General features: G+C 37.4%; 3 protein-coding genes across 12 annotated transcripts; 2 read left to right on the forward strand and 1 right to left on the reverse strand.

Annotated features, from left to right (window-relative positions):
• The first annotated feature begins 225 nt into the window (after positions 1-225).
• On the forward strand, positions 226-5,240 carry LOC127802001 (F-actin-capping protein subunit alpha). Its single transcript, XM_052337606.1, has 10 exons — positions 226-352; positions 461-576; positions 794-883; positions 1,274-1,338; positions 1,646-1,807; positions 3,211-3,289; positions 3,438-3,515; positions 4,087-4,161; positions 4,239-4,274; positions 5,039-5,240. The coding sequence occupies exons 1-10, from the start codon at positions 232-234 to the stop codon at positions 5,144-5,146; spliced, it is 930 nt and encodes a 309-aa protein (XP_052193566.1). The 5' UTR covers positions 226-231; the 3' UTR covers positions 5,147-5,240.
• A 140-nt stretch (positions 5,241-5,380) lies between these two features.
• On the reverse strand, positions 5,381-6,306 carry LOC127802003 (uncharacterized). Its single transcript, XM_052337607.1, has 3 exons — positions 6,097-6,306; positions 5,823-5,913; positions 5,381-5,717 (listed from the first exon to the last, which is right to left on the reverse strand). The coding sequence occupies exons 1-3, from the start codon at positions 6,167-6,169 to the stop codon at positions 5,582-5,584; spliced, it is 300 nt and encodes a 99-aa protein (XP_052193567.1). The 5' UTR covers positions 6,170-6,306; the 3' UTR covers positions 5,381-5,581.
• Positions 6,307-7,330: 1,024 nt separating this feature from the next.
• LOC127801998 (serine/arginine-rich splicing factor SR30-like) lies at positions 7,331-17,089 on the forward strand. Of its 10 annotated transcripts, none has more exons than XR_008023249.1 (16): positions 7,331-7,430; positions 8,015-8,106; positions 11,143-11,208; positions 11,431-11,505; positions 11,616-11,721; positions 11,809-11,855; positions 12,026-12,083; positions 12,738-12,787; positions 12,972-13,028; positions 13,264-13,427; positions 13,543-13,647; positions 15,719-15,807; positions 15,934-16,182; positions 16,316-16,349; positions 16,518-16,598; positions 16,739-17,089. XR_008023249.1 is itself a non-coding variant. In XM_052337598.1 (14 exons), exons 2-14 carry the CDS (start codon positions 8,020-8,022, stop codon positions 16,751-16,753), a joined length of 945 nt encoding a protein of 314 aa, XP_052193558.1. In that variant the 5' UTR covers positions 7,331-7,430; positions 8,015-8,019; the 3' UTR covers positions 16,754-17,089. The 10 variants fall into 10 exon arrangements, 6 of the variants coding, with proteins under 6 accessions (XP_052193558.1, XP_052193563.1, XP_052193561.1 ...); XR_008023248.1 differs by having other exon boundaries at positions 16,023-16,182; XR_008023247.1 differs by having other exon boundaries at positions 15,719-16,182.
• The last annotated feature ends 81 nt before the right edge of the window (positions 17,090-17,170 follow it).

The raw sequence follows: 17,170 nt of genomic DNA on the forward strand, positions 1-17,170 counted from the left end.
CTGTAATGCATGTGTAATCCAATCCAATGAAATGAAATTAGAATTCAAAAACGCACCACAGCAGCACAACCCACCGATCAAAATCATTTGGAGTGGCACGGCCTTTCCAGATCACCATCCAAACCAAATCCCTTCCCGTCCATTCCCCAGCGAGAGAGAGAGAGAGAGAGAGAGAGGAATTTGATCAGAGGGAACACATTTGGAGACAATAATCCAATTTTAGACAGATAAATGGCGGAAGAGGAAGACGATATCCACTTAGTCTCAGAGCTCAGCGAAAAGCAGAAGCGAGAGATCGCCAAGTGGTTCCTCCTCAACTCCCCCGCCGGCGAAATCCAGTACGTTGCCAAAGGTAGAGACTACACACTCTCCCTTCTCGCTCCCTCAACTGTTTCTGCTTCGGATTTCTGTTTGCCTCCTCAGTTGATTGCAGACCATTTCGGTTTTTCTTTTCCTTCAGACGTTAGATCGGTTTTGAATGACGACAATGCTTACGACGCGGCGGCTTCGGAGGCGTTCCCTCTGTACAACAAGTCTCACATGATATGCCTCAATTTGCCTGGCTCGACCGCCGATGTAAAGTCCTTGTTGTCCTCTTCTTTTTACGTTTTTGCGACTCCGATTTGTGCTTTTTTCAACAACTTCACTATTTCGCTCCACCTGTTGACTGATTAAGTTTTCTGCAACACAGTAACTTCCTATTTTGTGGGAAGATATAGTGTTTGTGATGGTCTAGTATTACCTTTGAAGGTCTTAACATCTCTCTATTTCTCTGCCTCATGTGTGTTTGCAGGTTCTCATTACTCCCTTTAGCGAGATTAATGAGAATGAATACCTTGATTCCAGGACTGCCCAAGTCGCTAAAGTGGACCATGTCAAGCAAGTAAGTGTCTTCCTTGTCTCAAGAAGGATGTGCATTTCATTTTTGGGATAGGAAAGTGGGGCAGCACTTATTAATCATCCCCAGTGAGGCGGGAGCTAACAAGTAAAGGCACTAAAGATTCTTAAATTTTGTAGTTGGGTATTCTATTATCTAAACTCTTGTTGCTGTTCTCTCCATTTCTGATCCTATCTTAACAATTAATTTGTAAGTGGCTAGAGATATCCTGCCACCAACCGTACGAATCTCCAATATATGCAGTTCTTGAGCTGCCTTATAGCAAATCATTTACACGCCCACCTTTGTTTTTCCCCCCTTGATTTCAACCTCTGACGAGTGGTTGGTCTGTTCCTCCTTGCTTATTGCGTGTGATAAAATGCTAAATTTGTTCAGGTTTGTACAGAAGTGAGACCAGCAAGTGACCAAGAACTTCCATCTGCATATATCGAGGATTACCGGTAACTTTGTTTCTCCAGTTCCTTCCATCTGTATTACTATATGAGGTTTTTTATTTTAAACCATGTGGTAATGGAATATTTAACCATTAAAAAATTGACTGGGACAGGAGGTTTAATTTGTACTTGATGGCTGCATTTGTGTTCTTGCAAATAACTTTGTTGTTTCCTTTCCATGCACAAGAAAAACACAACTCATTTCCATTGTTCTCCACTGGCTGATTGAACTAGATGATGGCTGTTCAACCATGATTCATTTTATCCCTAGTAGCTATATTCATTTTCCTTATGCCATTTTCTTTTGTGGTAGATCTGCACTTGATGCTGAAATTATGAAATATGTTGGGGAAGCATATCCAAAAGGAGTGTGTTCAGTTTACTGTACCAGAGGAAAAGAAGTGGAAGAACCAGGATCAGATTTTGAGCTTGTGGTAGTAATTTCAGCTGCTCGACATAGCCCACAGAATTTCTGGTGTGTCAAGTTGGCTCCACTTTTTTTAGCCTTATACTCGTTACTTTTTAACCTGTAAATGTCATTATTTCTCATGATACATTAGCATGCTGTGCAATTGCTTGAGATTTTGCCTCATGTAATTTTTCATTTTGCCATGATGATATTATGCTGGCCAAATATGAGACTGAAGTTTGTTTATTCTTTGCATTGATCTCAAAATATATAATACCCCAAACCCTAGTGCCTAGTGGTGCTAGAAGGATGTGGGCATCCTGCTTGGACTGCATGCTGCAGCAGGCAGTGGCCTGGAGCCACCAGCTTAGCTGTGAATGATTTGGTGCAATGAGGTGTATGGTTAGCACAGAGGAGGACTGAGGCTGATTGTGTTACAGGTTGATGAATACTAGGCGAAGGTGGCAGCAGGCTGGCTGCTCTAAGCAGCCAACCACCTTGTAATTGTGTCAAACATGATTTCATCTGATGAAAAAAATGAAGTGTGTGCCTAAATCTGGTTAGGGATACAATGGGCTCAAATTTGTCCAAGTAGCGAAGGCATGAGCCTCAAGTGTTTGTAAGGGTGTGTAAGAAGCTAAAGTAGGTTCGACTATACCAGGTTTGCAAGGGAAAGGAACAATCTCAAAAGGTTGTCTAAACTGTCACATCAGCCAGAAGAAACATGTAGGTGAATTACATGGGGTGGACAAGTGGTCACATAGCTGAACGGGTGTACCATGGCTGCAGGGTGTGCCCTGGAGATCATTGGTTCAAGTTAAGAAATGGACTCTTTGTTATGTAAGGGCTAAAAGAAAGAGAAAGTCTAAGAATCTAAAATTTAAACGAATATGATAAATCAAGATAAATCAGTCAATATCCTATCAAACATAAAATTTAATAATCCTTTTTCCACTTCACTTATTTTTATTTTTCCCAATTGATCCTCCATTCAAAAAAGAATTAGAATATTTTCTTCTTCATCAAAAACCCTAAGTTATATTGGCTGTCCTCCTTGTGAACTCTCTTTAATTCCGTTCTTTTCAGTTTACTTGACGAAGTATCGATTTAACTTCAGGCTGCTTATTTCACCTTATCTGTCAGATCAACTTAAGCACGATAAACACGCGCGCGCGCGCGCACACACACATGTACAAGACAAGTTAATATTTTATTGACAGTAGACCTTATGTTACTGATGTATTTATCTGCTAATACTTCCAGTGAGATATTGGTCATGTCAAAGGCTTGGTGTTAGCAATATAAAGTACTTACTCCATTCAACCGTATCTTTCCAGTCAGTCTATAGTGATAATTTCTATTCCATGTTTGACCTTGTAACCCTGCAAATTTATTCATCATGTTTCGTGGTTTTGGTGGTTTTACATTTCTTCAACTATTTTTAATGTTTTCTTTTGTACATCTTGCAGCAATGGAAGTTGGTGCTCAATATGGAATGTTGACTTCAAAGATGATTTGCAAATAATAGAAGTAAGAGGTAGAATGCAGGTATTCATATTTAACTGTATAATGCATAACCATATATGAGCTGAATTATAGAGACATCTTTTAAGGTCTTGTGGTTAGATGGAGTGGATCTGTTACATCTGTATGCATGGTCTTATTTAACAATGAAATTGTAATTTTCTTCATTCAGGTAGGTGCCCATTACTTTGAAGAGGGAAATGTCCAGTTAGATGCTAAACATGAATGCAAGGATTCAACAATATTTCAGGTTGTTATAAAAAGTAACTCCCACCCGTTTCACTGTTCTACCTCATTGCAATGCCATATGTTATGAGGTTCCTCTTTTCAAACTCCTTATATAGCCTACTAGATCAGTTAGCACGTCAGCAGAAATTTATGTTAGCAAAGCATCAAAAGTGTGTATATATATGTGTATGTGTGATAAGTAAAAATGTAAGCAACATAGTTGGAGTGGCTAAAAGAATGTTAGAAAATAGATTACGAATTGGTCTTCAAGTCTCCAATAGTATATTTTCTAACAAGCTTTGGAAATGTATTGAAGCAAGATTGCCTACTCGCTCAATTTCTCCCAACTCATGAGATCACAATTTAACATTCTAAAATTTCTTGGACTTAAAGTGTTAATTTTGTCAGGCCTTTGGATCGATAGTTCACCAGTTTCATTGGGTATATTTAATAGATTCACTTAATTTTGTTTGAATGGGGATGAATTTTGTAACTGCCAGTTTTTAAGTCTCTGACCCTGGAAAGATTATACAAATAGAAGATTGAGAAACATAATTGTCTCGTATTTTTAGTAATCTTTTTTTTTTTTTCAGTCTCCTGATGACTGCGCGTTTTCTTTGACCAACATTATTCGTCACCATGAGACAGAGTATCTAGCTGCTCTTCAGGTTCTCATTATGTTTTTATTTTTGGTTGAATGCTTGGAATGTTCTGGAGATCTTTACTGATGGTTGCATATTGGCAGGCATCCTACTTGAGTTTGCCAGATACCACATTTAAGGTATTCCCTAGCTAAAATTCTTTGTGGAAAATTTGCATGGAATATCCATTTTAGCATTTGAGTTGCTTAGTTTGTTTCAATTGATATAAATGGCCTCATGTGCCCGATTTACCAATATGGGACTGCACTAGTTATTTGGCATTCTTCGAATTATTACTCCTTGAAAGCTCAATTTCCCATCGTAGTTTAGGGAGCTCCATCCCTCCAATATTTGTTTTCCAGTGACTGGACCCTTATTTGCTTTGCATGGCTCCCCGTATGAATTAAAGGTGGTAAATCTAATTCCGTTCTCATAAATTTGATGCTTGGACTGTCATATTCTTTGTTTATGCAGCATGTCTCCTGCATCCTGTTGCGCAAGATGATACTTGACTCTCCCATTTTGCTTAATAGCATTAGACCCTCTGGTGGACCATTCTTGTTGGAGGTCAGGTGTAGTGTTGCCATATGGTAACCTATGCTAAGCATGAATCATTTTATCCATGTTGATCAAATTAAAAAGAATTTTTATCATACTTGCATATTCCAAAGATAGCTGTGTGTGCCTTCCCTGTTAAAATAAATGCCTTGGTTCTTATTTGCTACACTTTTGTCTTGTTAAACAACCATGCTTGAATTCCTTAAGATTTCGTAATATCTCCAGAAAGTAAGGTGCCTTTTGGATTGAAGGAGGTGGATTTGACCACTCAGATTTTTTTTTTTTTTGTTGGGTCTATAATTTTCTTCATCTAATACATCCCTTTTGTCTGACGATTGTATTGCAGGATCTTAGAAGAAAACTCCCGGTTACGCGAACTCTATTCCCATGGCACAACACTATGCAATTTAGCCTAACAAGAGATATCACGAAAGAGCTCGGGATTGGAAAGTAAAAATACGATGCTAGAGGTGTATTGTTGCTTCCTTGAGATCGGTAGTGAGGTCTGGCCATACTACTCTCTATTCTTCTTTATCTTCTTCTTCTTCTTCTTGGTGGATCGGAGTGTTGCTTGCGGGATGGTCTCAGTAGCCAGCTGCTTTGCTATATTACAAGACTGCAGTAGAGTTTTCGTGCCATTTTAATGCTTATAGCTGTACGTACACCCACGATCATTCTTGTTCTGTAATTGTTTGTGTAGAGAACTGAAGATGAGTCATCATTGGCGATTGTTTTGTAGTTTACATAATCATTTTTAGTGAAATAACCCACCCAAGCTTTAAACAGGCATAGAATAATAGCATAGAAGGACAAAGCATTTGGCAGAGACTAGTCAGTCAGTCCATTTGATTTTGAGTAGATAGGCGACGTCGGAATATAAGTAGACATTTCAATCCGTCTTGTCCAAGCGGAGAAACTTGGCATATGGGCGATCTGCCTTTGGTTCCTTTTTGGTTTTGTGGTCATAGTACTCAACTGCAGCCGCTCCTGCTAGTGCAGCCAGCGTAAGAGCCTGTGCGTGCAACCTGAGATTATATATATATATATATATAAACATTATATAAATCACCCAGGGTTGGTAATCCGAAGAAAATAAATTAGAGAGGAATACGCATTCTATTTATACGTACCTTGCGTGAATGATCTTGACGCTGGTTTTCATGGCCGGTTGAGACCAGTTGTAGGCGATCGATCCCGCTATACCGCTCAGCCATAAACACCCTTCATTTCCAAGCAACCAATTTAAACCAAATCCACACCCAAATTCATTCATTCATTCAAGTGCATGCTATTGCTTGCTAGCTGATACAGATGCACCACTAGCACCAACAACTACATACCTACCTACATAGAAATGAAATAGATTAGAGAGATTGAAGAGGAAAAAGGCAAGAAATTAATTACCAACAGTGCGAAGCTTGTGCTGGACGACCCATTCCCTGATGGATTCGAAAGAGGTGGTTTTGGACTCTGCCATAACTTGTTCGTATTCTGTTGTTTGTTGAGATAGAGAGAGAGAGAGGGGGGAAGGAAATGAGGGAGAATGGGGAGGTGGGTTGGTTTCATAGGGTATTTGGAATGGTGGGACGACGCGGCGGAAGCCAAAGCGGATTCTGCAACCTCTGCTCCGCTGCCAGAAAGACAAGACTGTGGGCGCGCCTGTTTTTGCTTACCAAATTCTAAAATATAAAGTGTTATTTAGAGTTTAATATTTAAATTAAAAGTGTTTAAATAACATTTTTAAATTCCAAAATACTGCTTGCTTTCTATGATTAAATATAAATGCAATGCATTCTATCATTATGTCTCCAACCTTTCAAAAATTATATTTACAAAATTACCGTGATATACAAATTTATTTAATAAGAAGAATGTCAGTGTAGTGCTTAAATTAAAAATATAATAATTTAATAAAACTAGAGGTCTACTAATTTAATTTACTCTTAAAATATCTTTCTTCATAAGGTGGTGGGCTAAAACAACTGTGAGTGCTGCCGCTGCTGGTAACATACATGGCTTTCTATTTATAATAATATTCTGATCTGATAATGTACGTTTATTTGAACGCATCTCAAGCCCTACTCATTCATCCACCTCTGCCATTCCTCTTTCTTGGCCCAACATTTTTTATTGTTAAGTTAGTATTTATTAATTAAAATATATATTAAAAAAATAAGATATAAAAAATATTTTAATTTTTTTATTATATTTATTTAATAATTCATAAAAGAGATTCGCATAATTTCTTATTTGAATTTTTTTAAATAAATTTATCTCTCTTTTTAAATTTATTTTGAATCTTACAAATAAAAACAAAACTCATTTTTTAATATATTCTAAAAAATTTAATTAATAGTCTGATAAAAATGTTAAAATATTTTTTATTTTTATTTTTATTATTTTATATCTTAATTTAAAAAATATTTTAATTTTATATTAATATAATATGATCTTACTTGTGAAAGAAAAAAGAAGAAGCTGTTTTTAACCCAATTATGGGGCTGGTGCTGATTAGTACAGTGTTGGGCCGGGCTGGGCCAGCATATTGGGTTGGGCCAGTTCCTTCGGTCGCTTGTTTCCGTTTTCTCAACGCTCTCTTTCTATATTATATATATATATATATATATGTGGGTGTGTACATCTCTCTCCATACGTCTCTTTGTTTTGGGCAGCTTCTAGACCGTTCTTTCTGGGCTGCTCTCTCTCACGCCCTTGTTCCCTGGTTTCTCCCTTATCAGGTTGGTACGCCATTTCTTCTTCTCATCAGATCAAATCAATGCCTTATTTGTTCTTTCCTACCGACCCATTTGCCTGGGCCACTCCAAGGCAACTATCTGAATAACCGGTCCTCTGAATTTCGTCTTTTGTAGAGCTCATTTCTCTTATCTGCGTGCGTTTCTGGATCCGTTCTCTGATAACTCGTCTTCTCAAATTGTTGCTTTTATTTATACATCTTTACCCGATCGTCGTTCGTAGGTTCAGTTTCTGATTTCTTCTCTCTCATTTAGGGCTTTACATGGACGGAAAACGCTTGTAGGGTTTCTGCGTGTAGTAGAAAATTAATAATTTTATTTTTTATTTTTTTAATCATTTTACTCATTTCTCGTTTCTTGATCAGCGATTAATTTTAAGGGGGCTTCTTGATTGTTGGTTTATATATCATTTACCAGGGTTATCTGGCTATTTCGTACTTGACGCGGTCTCTTGGGCACCTTTTTTTATGCGGTCAAATAAAATAATTGAGTTCTAATTGATTAATGTCTGTTGCAGTTTCATACCGCTCCTTTTGTTTGAACTGGACAAAATTTTGTGGTGGTTGCAGGCAAAATGAGTAGCCGCATGAGCAGAACTGTTTATGTTGGCAATCTTCCTGGTGATATTCGTGAAAGAGAAGTTGAGGATCTCTTTTACAAGGTTTGTTTATAATTCTCTGTAAAACTGGCTGTATAATTTTGATGATGAACCCCTCTCCTCATTTCAATTCTTTGGTTTTGTTGTGAACTATATCTGTTCATACTTGTGACATACATATTAATATACAATTATGAGTTGAGGCCATTATGGGATGACATGCAATGTTTTAATCGACTTTGTGTATATCGTAGTAATGGTTTGGAAAAGGAAAATGATTTTTTTTTTTTTTTTTTTCAAATTTGGGCATTTTCAAGTCAGATTCGGTGTTAAGGCTTTTAATGACTATTTTAATATGAACAAAATTGTAGAAGACTAATTTAAGTGGTTTGTGTGTGAAGAATGAAGACTGTCTAAACTAATGGGGAAGACAGAGTAGTGCATTTGACTGGGGAAGTTACTTGAAGAAGAGTGATAAAGTTAGTGTGGGTTAATGAGATATATAAGGTGATGTGATTTACTTGAAGTTGTAGCAATACTTTGTCACAACCCTAGGGTTATAATTGTAATTGATTGGCATTTATCTTGTATGAGTCATTGGGGGCTAACTAAAAAGGGTTAGGCGGTTAGGTATGTCAGTTAGGTGGTTGAATTAGCTGATGAAGTGTACTAGAGGCTCTATAAAGAGACCTACACAGCAGTAAGGAAGTATCAGAGAATAATGACAAGTCCTTTTCTTTCAATCCTCTCTCCCATCTTTCTCTCATTCTCTCTCTCTCTCTCTCTCTCTCTGTCCCCCTTAATCTGTTCTGTCTCTCCCTCTAATTATGTTCTTCTTCTTCCAAATTCCTATTCAAACCCTAGGAAACCCTAGGGTCTTGACATACTTGTGAAGTATGATTCATCTGGCTTTAAGTAATAAATATTTGGTCCAGGCCTTTGTTAATTTGAGTTACAATTGGGCAATGCAATAGGCATACCATCTATGTTTTAATGAGCTTGTGCTTATTGGCCACTCTCTTTATGCTGGTTTGATATTATATCTATAGAATGTCAGGAGGAGACAAGTACACTTTTTTACAAACTTTTTGAACTATCTATCTACAAGAACATCTCTCATCAGCAAAAGATGTGGAGGAGGAAATACAAAAGGGGGCATCCTCCATCATCCACAAGCAGAAATGGGGGAAAAAGTGAATGAGAAGTATTCCCTTCAAATAATACATAGAATTTCCTGCAACTCGAAGGCTCTTTTATTTTGTTTTCTTTTTACTTTATTTACGTGTTTTCCCTTTTCATAAACATCATGTCACATTAGGTTTGATATCAAAAGCAATCTTGAACCTATCCTTGGTCTTATGGAAACTAAATCCAAAATAAATGCAAGCATTGCCCAACAAACACTGCAAAAGCTTGAGAACAAGATCCCACAAGTGATAGGCAACCAGGCTATGTAAGAGGAGATGGTCCAACAATGCTTTCCATACTTTAACATGAAGCACCAGTCTCTCTTAACATGCATTCTCTCTCTCAAGTTATCAGTAATAAGTATAGAGCTATATGATGCTGTCAAAGTGAAGAAAGCCACATTGTTTGGCAGTCTTACTCTGCAAATAATTACAAGGAACCCATCCTCCTGTCCTACCCTAAGTTCAAAGCAAACAGTAAAAATTTTTACCCTTGATTGGTGTCATGCCTAGCTGTCGTTGTGCTTGGTTATGGGCTGGCTGTTAAGTAATCCAAAAGAATGCAGTCATGGAGTCAAATTCATAATCCTAGACATTATGCCTATGCAGTGGTAACCAAATACTAATCCCTCCCCCCCACCCACCCTCCGGGGGTGAGTGTGGAAGAGAGAGAGAGTCTCTTTTGCAGTAGCTATCTCTATCTCTGGCTAAGTAAAAAATTTTTGGAAACACCTTCCACAAAGTCTATGCCTACACTATCAAGATGGCACTCTAAACCCATACTTGGAAAAATGGTTTGAAAAGAAGTCCTACACTTGAACATGGACCCTCTACAACACCCACTGGCAAGAAGCCTTTTTCTGTTAACAATTGAGATATGGTTTACCCCTTAATTGTGTTTTACAGAGCATGGAGTATGGGGTAGGAAAGTGTAGGCATTTTTCTCAATTTTTTGGTGGGTTGTTATCCATCCTGCATTCACTTCTCTCTTTAGTCTAGATAATTCTTGTCTTCTTTGTTGATTTGATGCAATTTATTATTTTGTTGTTGATGGAAATGAATTGTACATTTTTCCAGTGGACCTAACTAATGTATGTCAAGGCATGGTGAGAGTGGATTTTGTAACTTGATATTTCCATGTTGTGGGAGTTGCTTTAACGTGAGAAGTAGCAACTTGTTAGGTTCCTAAAGTTGAGCTAGGGTTTAGACGGAATTTTGAGGGAGGAGAACAGATTGGAGGGAGAAAACAGAACAGAATGAGGGAGAGACAGAGGTAGTGAGGGAGAACAAGGGAGAGAGAGAGAGAGAGAGAGAGAATTCTAGAGGGAAAAGACTGAATTTCAATTATCAATTTCTACAATAAGGCCTCTGTACATCTCTGGTAGCTTTATATAGCTACTTCCTTTAGGTTGGCGGTAAGTCAGTTACAGTTACAGCATAAACTGAAACAGAGAACATGAACAAACAGAAAATGCCTACTAGATTTACTATTTTATCCTTGGTGTCCTAACACAACTTTTCATTCTTAACAGATTTTAGGTTTTAGAATGGACAATCAAGTATGAGTATTTGTGTAACTACATGGATCTAAGTTTTGACTCTTGTTAAGTAAAATTTTGGTAAAATTTCCCGATTGAGCTATCAGGATTGAGTTGGCAAGTAGGTAGATCATAGATGCAATTGGTTAGTTTGGGCATGAGAATTGCTTTCCTGATTGGTCCAATATATATTATGCATTCTTTGTGTTGGCACGTAAGTAGCATGTTGAAGTATGGCAAGTTGAGACCTACCAAAAAAAAAAAGTAGGGTAGGTTGAGCTACTCCACCCCCCCCCCCCCCCCCCCCCTCTTTTCTTTTTCTTCTCCCCTGTGAGTGAGACTGTTTGCTACTAATGTTGGTTTCTTTACTGCAGTATGGCCGTATTGTGGATATTGATCTGAAAATTCCTCCAAGGCCTCCTGGTTATGCCTTTGTGGAGGTAAGCTCAAATGTAAACATTGTCTGTAGAATTTGTCTCCCGGGTGTTCCAATGTTAAGATGTTACTTATAATGTTCTAAAGTTGATATGTTGGCTCGAGGTGCATGTTTCCCTTTGATAAGTTTTGGCATTATAAGTTAGTGCAGATTCTTCAATTTCATTCACATTTGTTTCCACTTCATTTTTCTTTTTCAAAATTTGTCTTCCTTGCATATATTTCAGTTTGAAGATTATCGTGATGCTGAAGATGCCATTCGTGGTCGGGATGGATACAATTTTGATGGGCATCGCTTACGTGTAAGTTGTTAATCTGAATTTCATTTTATTAATGGCTTTTCAAATATATTGTTACCATACTGATGTTGCTCCATTGTTCAATTTCTCATCTTGTGCTTGTGCTTTTATAGGTTGAATTTGCACATGGTGGGCGAGGATCATCATCTGTTGATCGCTACAGCAGTTACAGTGGAGGTAGTGGTCGAGGTGGAGTTTCTAGGCGGTCTGACTATCGTGGTTTGTTCCCCCCAGACTGAACTTTGTATTATCTGTATCATCAACTTGCAAGCAATTAAGAAATGTTTGCAATTATTTTCCTTGCAGTTTTGGTAACTGGACTTCCTTCTTCTGCTTCATGGCAAGACCTGAAGGTGATTGTGAATTTCCTTTCTTCCGGTACTCCTTTGTTGCATGTTTACGTGGGGGTGGTTGTTTAAACACTCCCACTAATAAAATAACAAACAGATAGAAGAAGAGAACCTGCATGCTGGAGAGCCTTTTTTTCCTTTACAGTTTCTTACAATTTGTGTGTTTTTACTAGGATCACATGCGGAGAGCTGGGGATGTCTGTTTCTCACAAGTTTTCCGTGATCGTGATGGTAAGTTAACCTACCCTTGATTTCATACTTAAGTTAACTTACACTTGTTTCTATGATCGTGATGGCAAGTTTTCCGTGATCCTGGTTCTGAGATGAATTTTATCTGGTTCCAGGAGGCATTGTTAAATGATTCACTGAGTTTAGATAGGGCTATTGATGTCTTTATGTGTATATGAAACCTGGGAATTGTGGAGCTGGAATTTGCAATATATATTTTCTAAGGTTTCTAATTGATAAGAATTGTACAGGGAACTGATTTTTTTATTGGTTATGCATATGTTGTGCTTTTCTTTCTGTTACTTTTTATTTTGTTAATCTATTAATAATATTCAGTTGAGCTACATGTTGCTGGGCTTTGTTAGGTTCGCTATGACTTGGGTTTGATCCCTTTCATGGTAAAATAGATTTTTATTATTTTTGCAGTCTTGTTAAATTGTATGTATTACCAATACTCTCTCTCCATGTAGTAGTTTATCTTGGTAGACTATGTTTCCCTTATGCATACTCAAAATGTTTGGGATGTGTGCTGATGATGGTCCCCATAGTGAGTTTATATATATATATATATATACACACAGTTCTTCAGTTTGGAAAATTTTATTTAGATTTGAAGAAGATTTTACATTGTTTTAACTATCTAATTATGATCTGTAGGTATGAGAGGAATTGTAGACTATACAAATTCTGAAGACATGAAATATGCGGTGAGTTGATTAATTCCACTGAATCTGATGCTGTTTGAAATCCATGTAGTTACTTATACCCTAGGATGTTGTCGTGGCTGTTTCAACCTGGGTTTTACTTCTAAACAATGTCTTAGCCTTTTTTCTGGAAGAATTTTCATGCTCACTATTGTCTCCCTAACTGTTCCACTTCTTCATTATGTAGATCAGAAAACTTGATGACTCTCTCTTTCGGAATCAATTTTCTCGGGCTTATATAAGGGTATGCTATATTGGATTTTCTGATACCTGGTGTTCATTATTCCATCTGCATTTTGTTTTATTCAATGAGGCTTTATTGCCAAAGAAATGAAGAATTATCTAGTGTTCATTTGAAACATTTGTCTTATCCACTATTTGTTTGCAATAGGACTGCCATCCTACTTCTTTCTTTTGTTCTCCCTGTCAAATGTAAGTTTTATATTTATTGGTGTGGTATCTATTGACTGTCTCTATAGGTCATGGCGTATGATTCAAGACGTAGCTACTCAAGGAGTCCCAGCCGTAGTCCATATGATTCAAGACGCAGCTACTCAAGGAGTCCCAGCCGTAGCCCTTACTATTCAAGACGCAGCTACTCAAGGAGTCCTAGTCGCAGCTGTAGCTATAATACCAGGGACAGGTATCCTCACCCTTCCCCTGTTTTTCTTCCTTTGATTGATTCCTATGGAATGTAAGGTTGTAGCAAGCATAGTTCTATTCCTAATGTAAATTTACATGATTGAGTCATCATGCAGCATGTCTCCTAGAGCCAAATATTCTAATCGCTCTACACGTAGATCCCGTTCAAGGTCTGTTTCGTCACAACATCATTCTGATTCATCACAGCGCTCTGTCTCAAGGTATGCACCAATGCACCTTTTTTTTGTGTGTGTGTCTATTTCCAGATTTGTAGAAAATTCTCATTTTAACTTTTATGAGGTTCTTTATGGTACTTTCACAGTGGATGTCACCTCATTTCTTATGTGTCCTAGCTGCTTTTGTCTAGATATGTTCTCCCTAGCTCTGGCACAATTATCTAGGTTATTAATATGATCTTAATGCTGCTCCAGTTAATCTGCCCTTATGCAAATTTTCATTTAATAAGTAGTAGCGTAGTTATTTTGTAATTCCTGTGTAAAGAAATCTCTTTTTCTGCTTCAAAATATTTTGAGTAATGCTATTCATCTCCAGTAGAGATGAACAACAGTGATGTGACAGCTCATGTGGAAGTGTTTGCCTAGGAAAGATGAAAGGGCGCTAAACAGATTTTATTTTTTATATTCTTTGAATAGATGTGTAATGTCAACCAAACACTTCCACATGAGCTGCCATATCACCGCTATTCATCTTTACTAGAGATGAACAGCATTACTCAAAATTTTTAGGGCCTGTTCAGTTAAAATAGGAAACTCAATTTTTTCTATTTTTTCAACTTCATAGAAAATAGGAAACTATTTTTTTTCCTAATTTTTAACTTTATACTACTAATTGGAAAACATCTTTTCCAATGTTTTCTAAATTTTCTGAAAATGAATGCTATGGCTTTCTGAAACATAAAATGTTAGGACTTGTCTAGTTATCAAATTGGAGTTGAAAACTAGAAATTTTTTTTCTAAAAAACTAAATGGGGCCTTAGGTTATCACGTTGGAATTCTCTCCTTGATCTATCTGAAGTTTGTATTTCATGTTGACCAAAATTGTCTGGTACCCTTTCCTGGGTTAGTGCAGGGCCTCAGAATCATGTTTCAAGACTTCTGTTCCATTTATTTCTTGCTTATGTTTCCTTAATGTACTTTATTGCTATTCGATAATACCTGTTTTGCTTTTTATAAAGTGGCAAATTGCAATCGTGTTATGCTTCATAGTTCTATTACTTGTCCTGCATTATTATGCCTAAAATCCTTGCATGGAAAGTTGTTTGGCAGTGTTATTTTTTTTCCTTTTCTCCAAAACTAAGTTGAATAATTTCCAGAAATCAAATTTAACTGTTTCTGACTGTATGTTAGACAAATGTTAAAATGATATCTTGAGTTCCAAAAAAATTAAGTTTAGATAGTATCGAAAAAATTGTTGTGGTGCTTTGTTCAACCTTTTGTCAAGGATTTGCTTAGCAAAAACAGTAGAAAGAGAAATTGGTTATTGGGAAGATAAATATCTCTAGACCAATTAGATCCATGCACTCCAAGGTGAAAAGACTTGTGGATAAGTACATTGATTTAGCTGAAACAGAAATGCCTGGAAGTGTAACCGAGTTAGCCACATCTGTTCTTTCAATTTATTCCTCATTGTGGAGTTTTTTTAAATTTTCTTCTCCTTTCTGGTGTGGGGAGGGAATGTCTACGTCTCTTGTTTATTGATGACTTTTCAACCTCTTTAACTTTTCTTGTGCTTATGGGGATAGACCCAGATTTATTGGTTAATGTGGATACCCAAACATTTCCATTGTCCACCCCTCCCTACCCCCTGGAGAAAAGTGAAAAAGAAAAAAAAAAATTGTTGTCTGCCTCTCTTTTATCTAACCATAAAAAATGAGTGATTCAAATCTAGATCTTTGTCTGCCTTTTTAATGGCTCAAAACATTTGTTAAACTTCATTGAACACCCTTTCTACTGAGTCCCATCAACTTATCATTCATTGCATCGGGCGTTGAAATGCATTCTAGTACATTGATTTAATGTTTGGATCTTAAAAGTAAAAAAAAAAGGTTTTGCATCTTTTTATGATCTTTTTCTAATGTCATTTTCCTGGGAAAAAATGTTCTAAAAAATCCTCATTTTTTAATCTTATTCACATTCTTCCCTTGTACTATCCTTGCTTTGCACAATTCTTTTTATTATTCAGAAGTGGGTGGGGATTAATTGAGAAAGGATTCCAGGTTGCGTGGTTCTGATGCCATGATTATGAAGATTGCCTTGTTTTTTTTTTTTCTAGATCCGGCTCTTCGAGGAGATCTGGAATTGCATGTTAGGGACTTGGTGGGATATGGTGCTCAAATTCCTGCAACTCATTTGGTTGTGGAGGTATGCTATTTTGTCAATGGGTACCTCTGGCAAAACCTTGATGTTACACTAATTCTAATATGTTATTCATGGTGGAACCCTTGGATGCTAGACTTAATAAGTAAAGTTGCCGATTTTGATTTATAGCTGGATTACTATGAAGTGCTAGTGGTACCACAACCCTAAGTGAGCAGTATGAACAATTCGACATCTGTTCAACGTCTTACCTCTTGTAGGGCTTGCCCTGTGGATCTCAATTTGGAATGCGATCATACAAATGGGAATGGTGTTCTTGATTTTTCTCATTGTGTTATATAATGTGGTGCGTCAATTCTGGTCTTCTCTTGATTTGGCTGGTCTGGCTTGACCTGCTGGGTGAAAATCATTGTCGTAATGGTGAGGCTGAAACTAACATATGTTAGAAGTTCTTCTGTTATCCTGGGTGGAAGTGACATGGATGCTTTTGGATCAAAGCTTTAGGGCAAAATTCTGGTTATTGAATTGGATTGTTTTTGAAACTTTTTTGCAGATCTAAATCAAGGTCCAGATCTCCATTGCCATCGGTCAGTGAATTCTCCTTGTTCTTGATGTTTTGATGCACTGTACCCCTAACCTTAAAAACCAACCCTCCGTCACCCTCTCCCCTTTTTTAAAACTCAAATTAGTAATAGTCATACAATCATATGCGCATCCACACAAACAAATGGAATTGACATGAGGTACTACTGCAGCCTCCTCGGCAAAAGCTGGTGACTAGAAGCCCAGTACGCAGCCCCAGCGGGAGCAGGAGCATTTCTCAGTCCCCTTCACCTGTATTCGTCTTTTCTCCTCTCGGCTCCTAATTTAGGAGTTTTTACCTTTTCTGTTGTTGCAGTTGTTTGCAACCTCCTCCTATACTACGTCCTCTTTTCATTTCATGCTTTACTCATTTTATTGTGTTTGTAATATGCAGGTGAGATCGGGTTAAGGAAGAGGCTCGCTCGAGTAGTATCCCCAGAGAATCAAGTTTCTAATAGACCACTCTGAGATGTTATTTATAGAAACCCAGTTCCCTATAGAAAAGAACTCGTCAGCGGCATCCGCACGTTGGATTTCGAACTCTCATATTAGCTGGGAGCATTGACTTATACTGCGATTAAACTATGTTCTCTTGTCTGTTCGGTAGTGCTTGTTGTAGACCTTGTGTGCCTTGTTTACTTTTGGTAGTGATATCTCCTTTTATGCTCCCGCTTCTAAGTGGATTGTTACTAATAAAACAGATTCAGGCTGCAATGGGCTAGGAATGATTACTTGGGTTTGCTTAGCTCTAGTATGTGTACTTCTTCTAAAAGGAGAAAATCAATTCCTCTGATTGGAATTGTTTCTCTAATAAGCTCTGGTGTTG

The sequence above is a fragment of the Diospyros lotus genome, chromosome 5 (genome assembly GCF_014633365.1).
Source record: "Diospyros lotus cultivar Yz01 chromosome 5, ASM1463336v1, whole genome shotgun sequence".
In the NCBI taxonomy this organism is placed as follows: Eukaryota; Viridiplantae; Streptophyta; class Magnoliopsida; order Ericales; family Ebenaceae; genus Diospyros; species Diospyros lotus.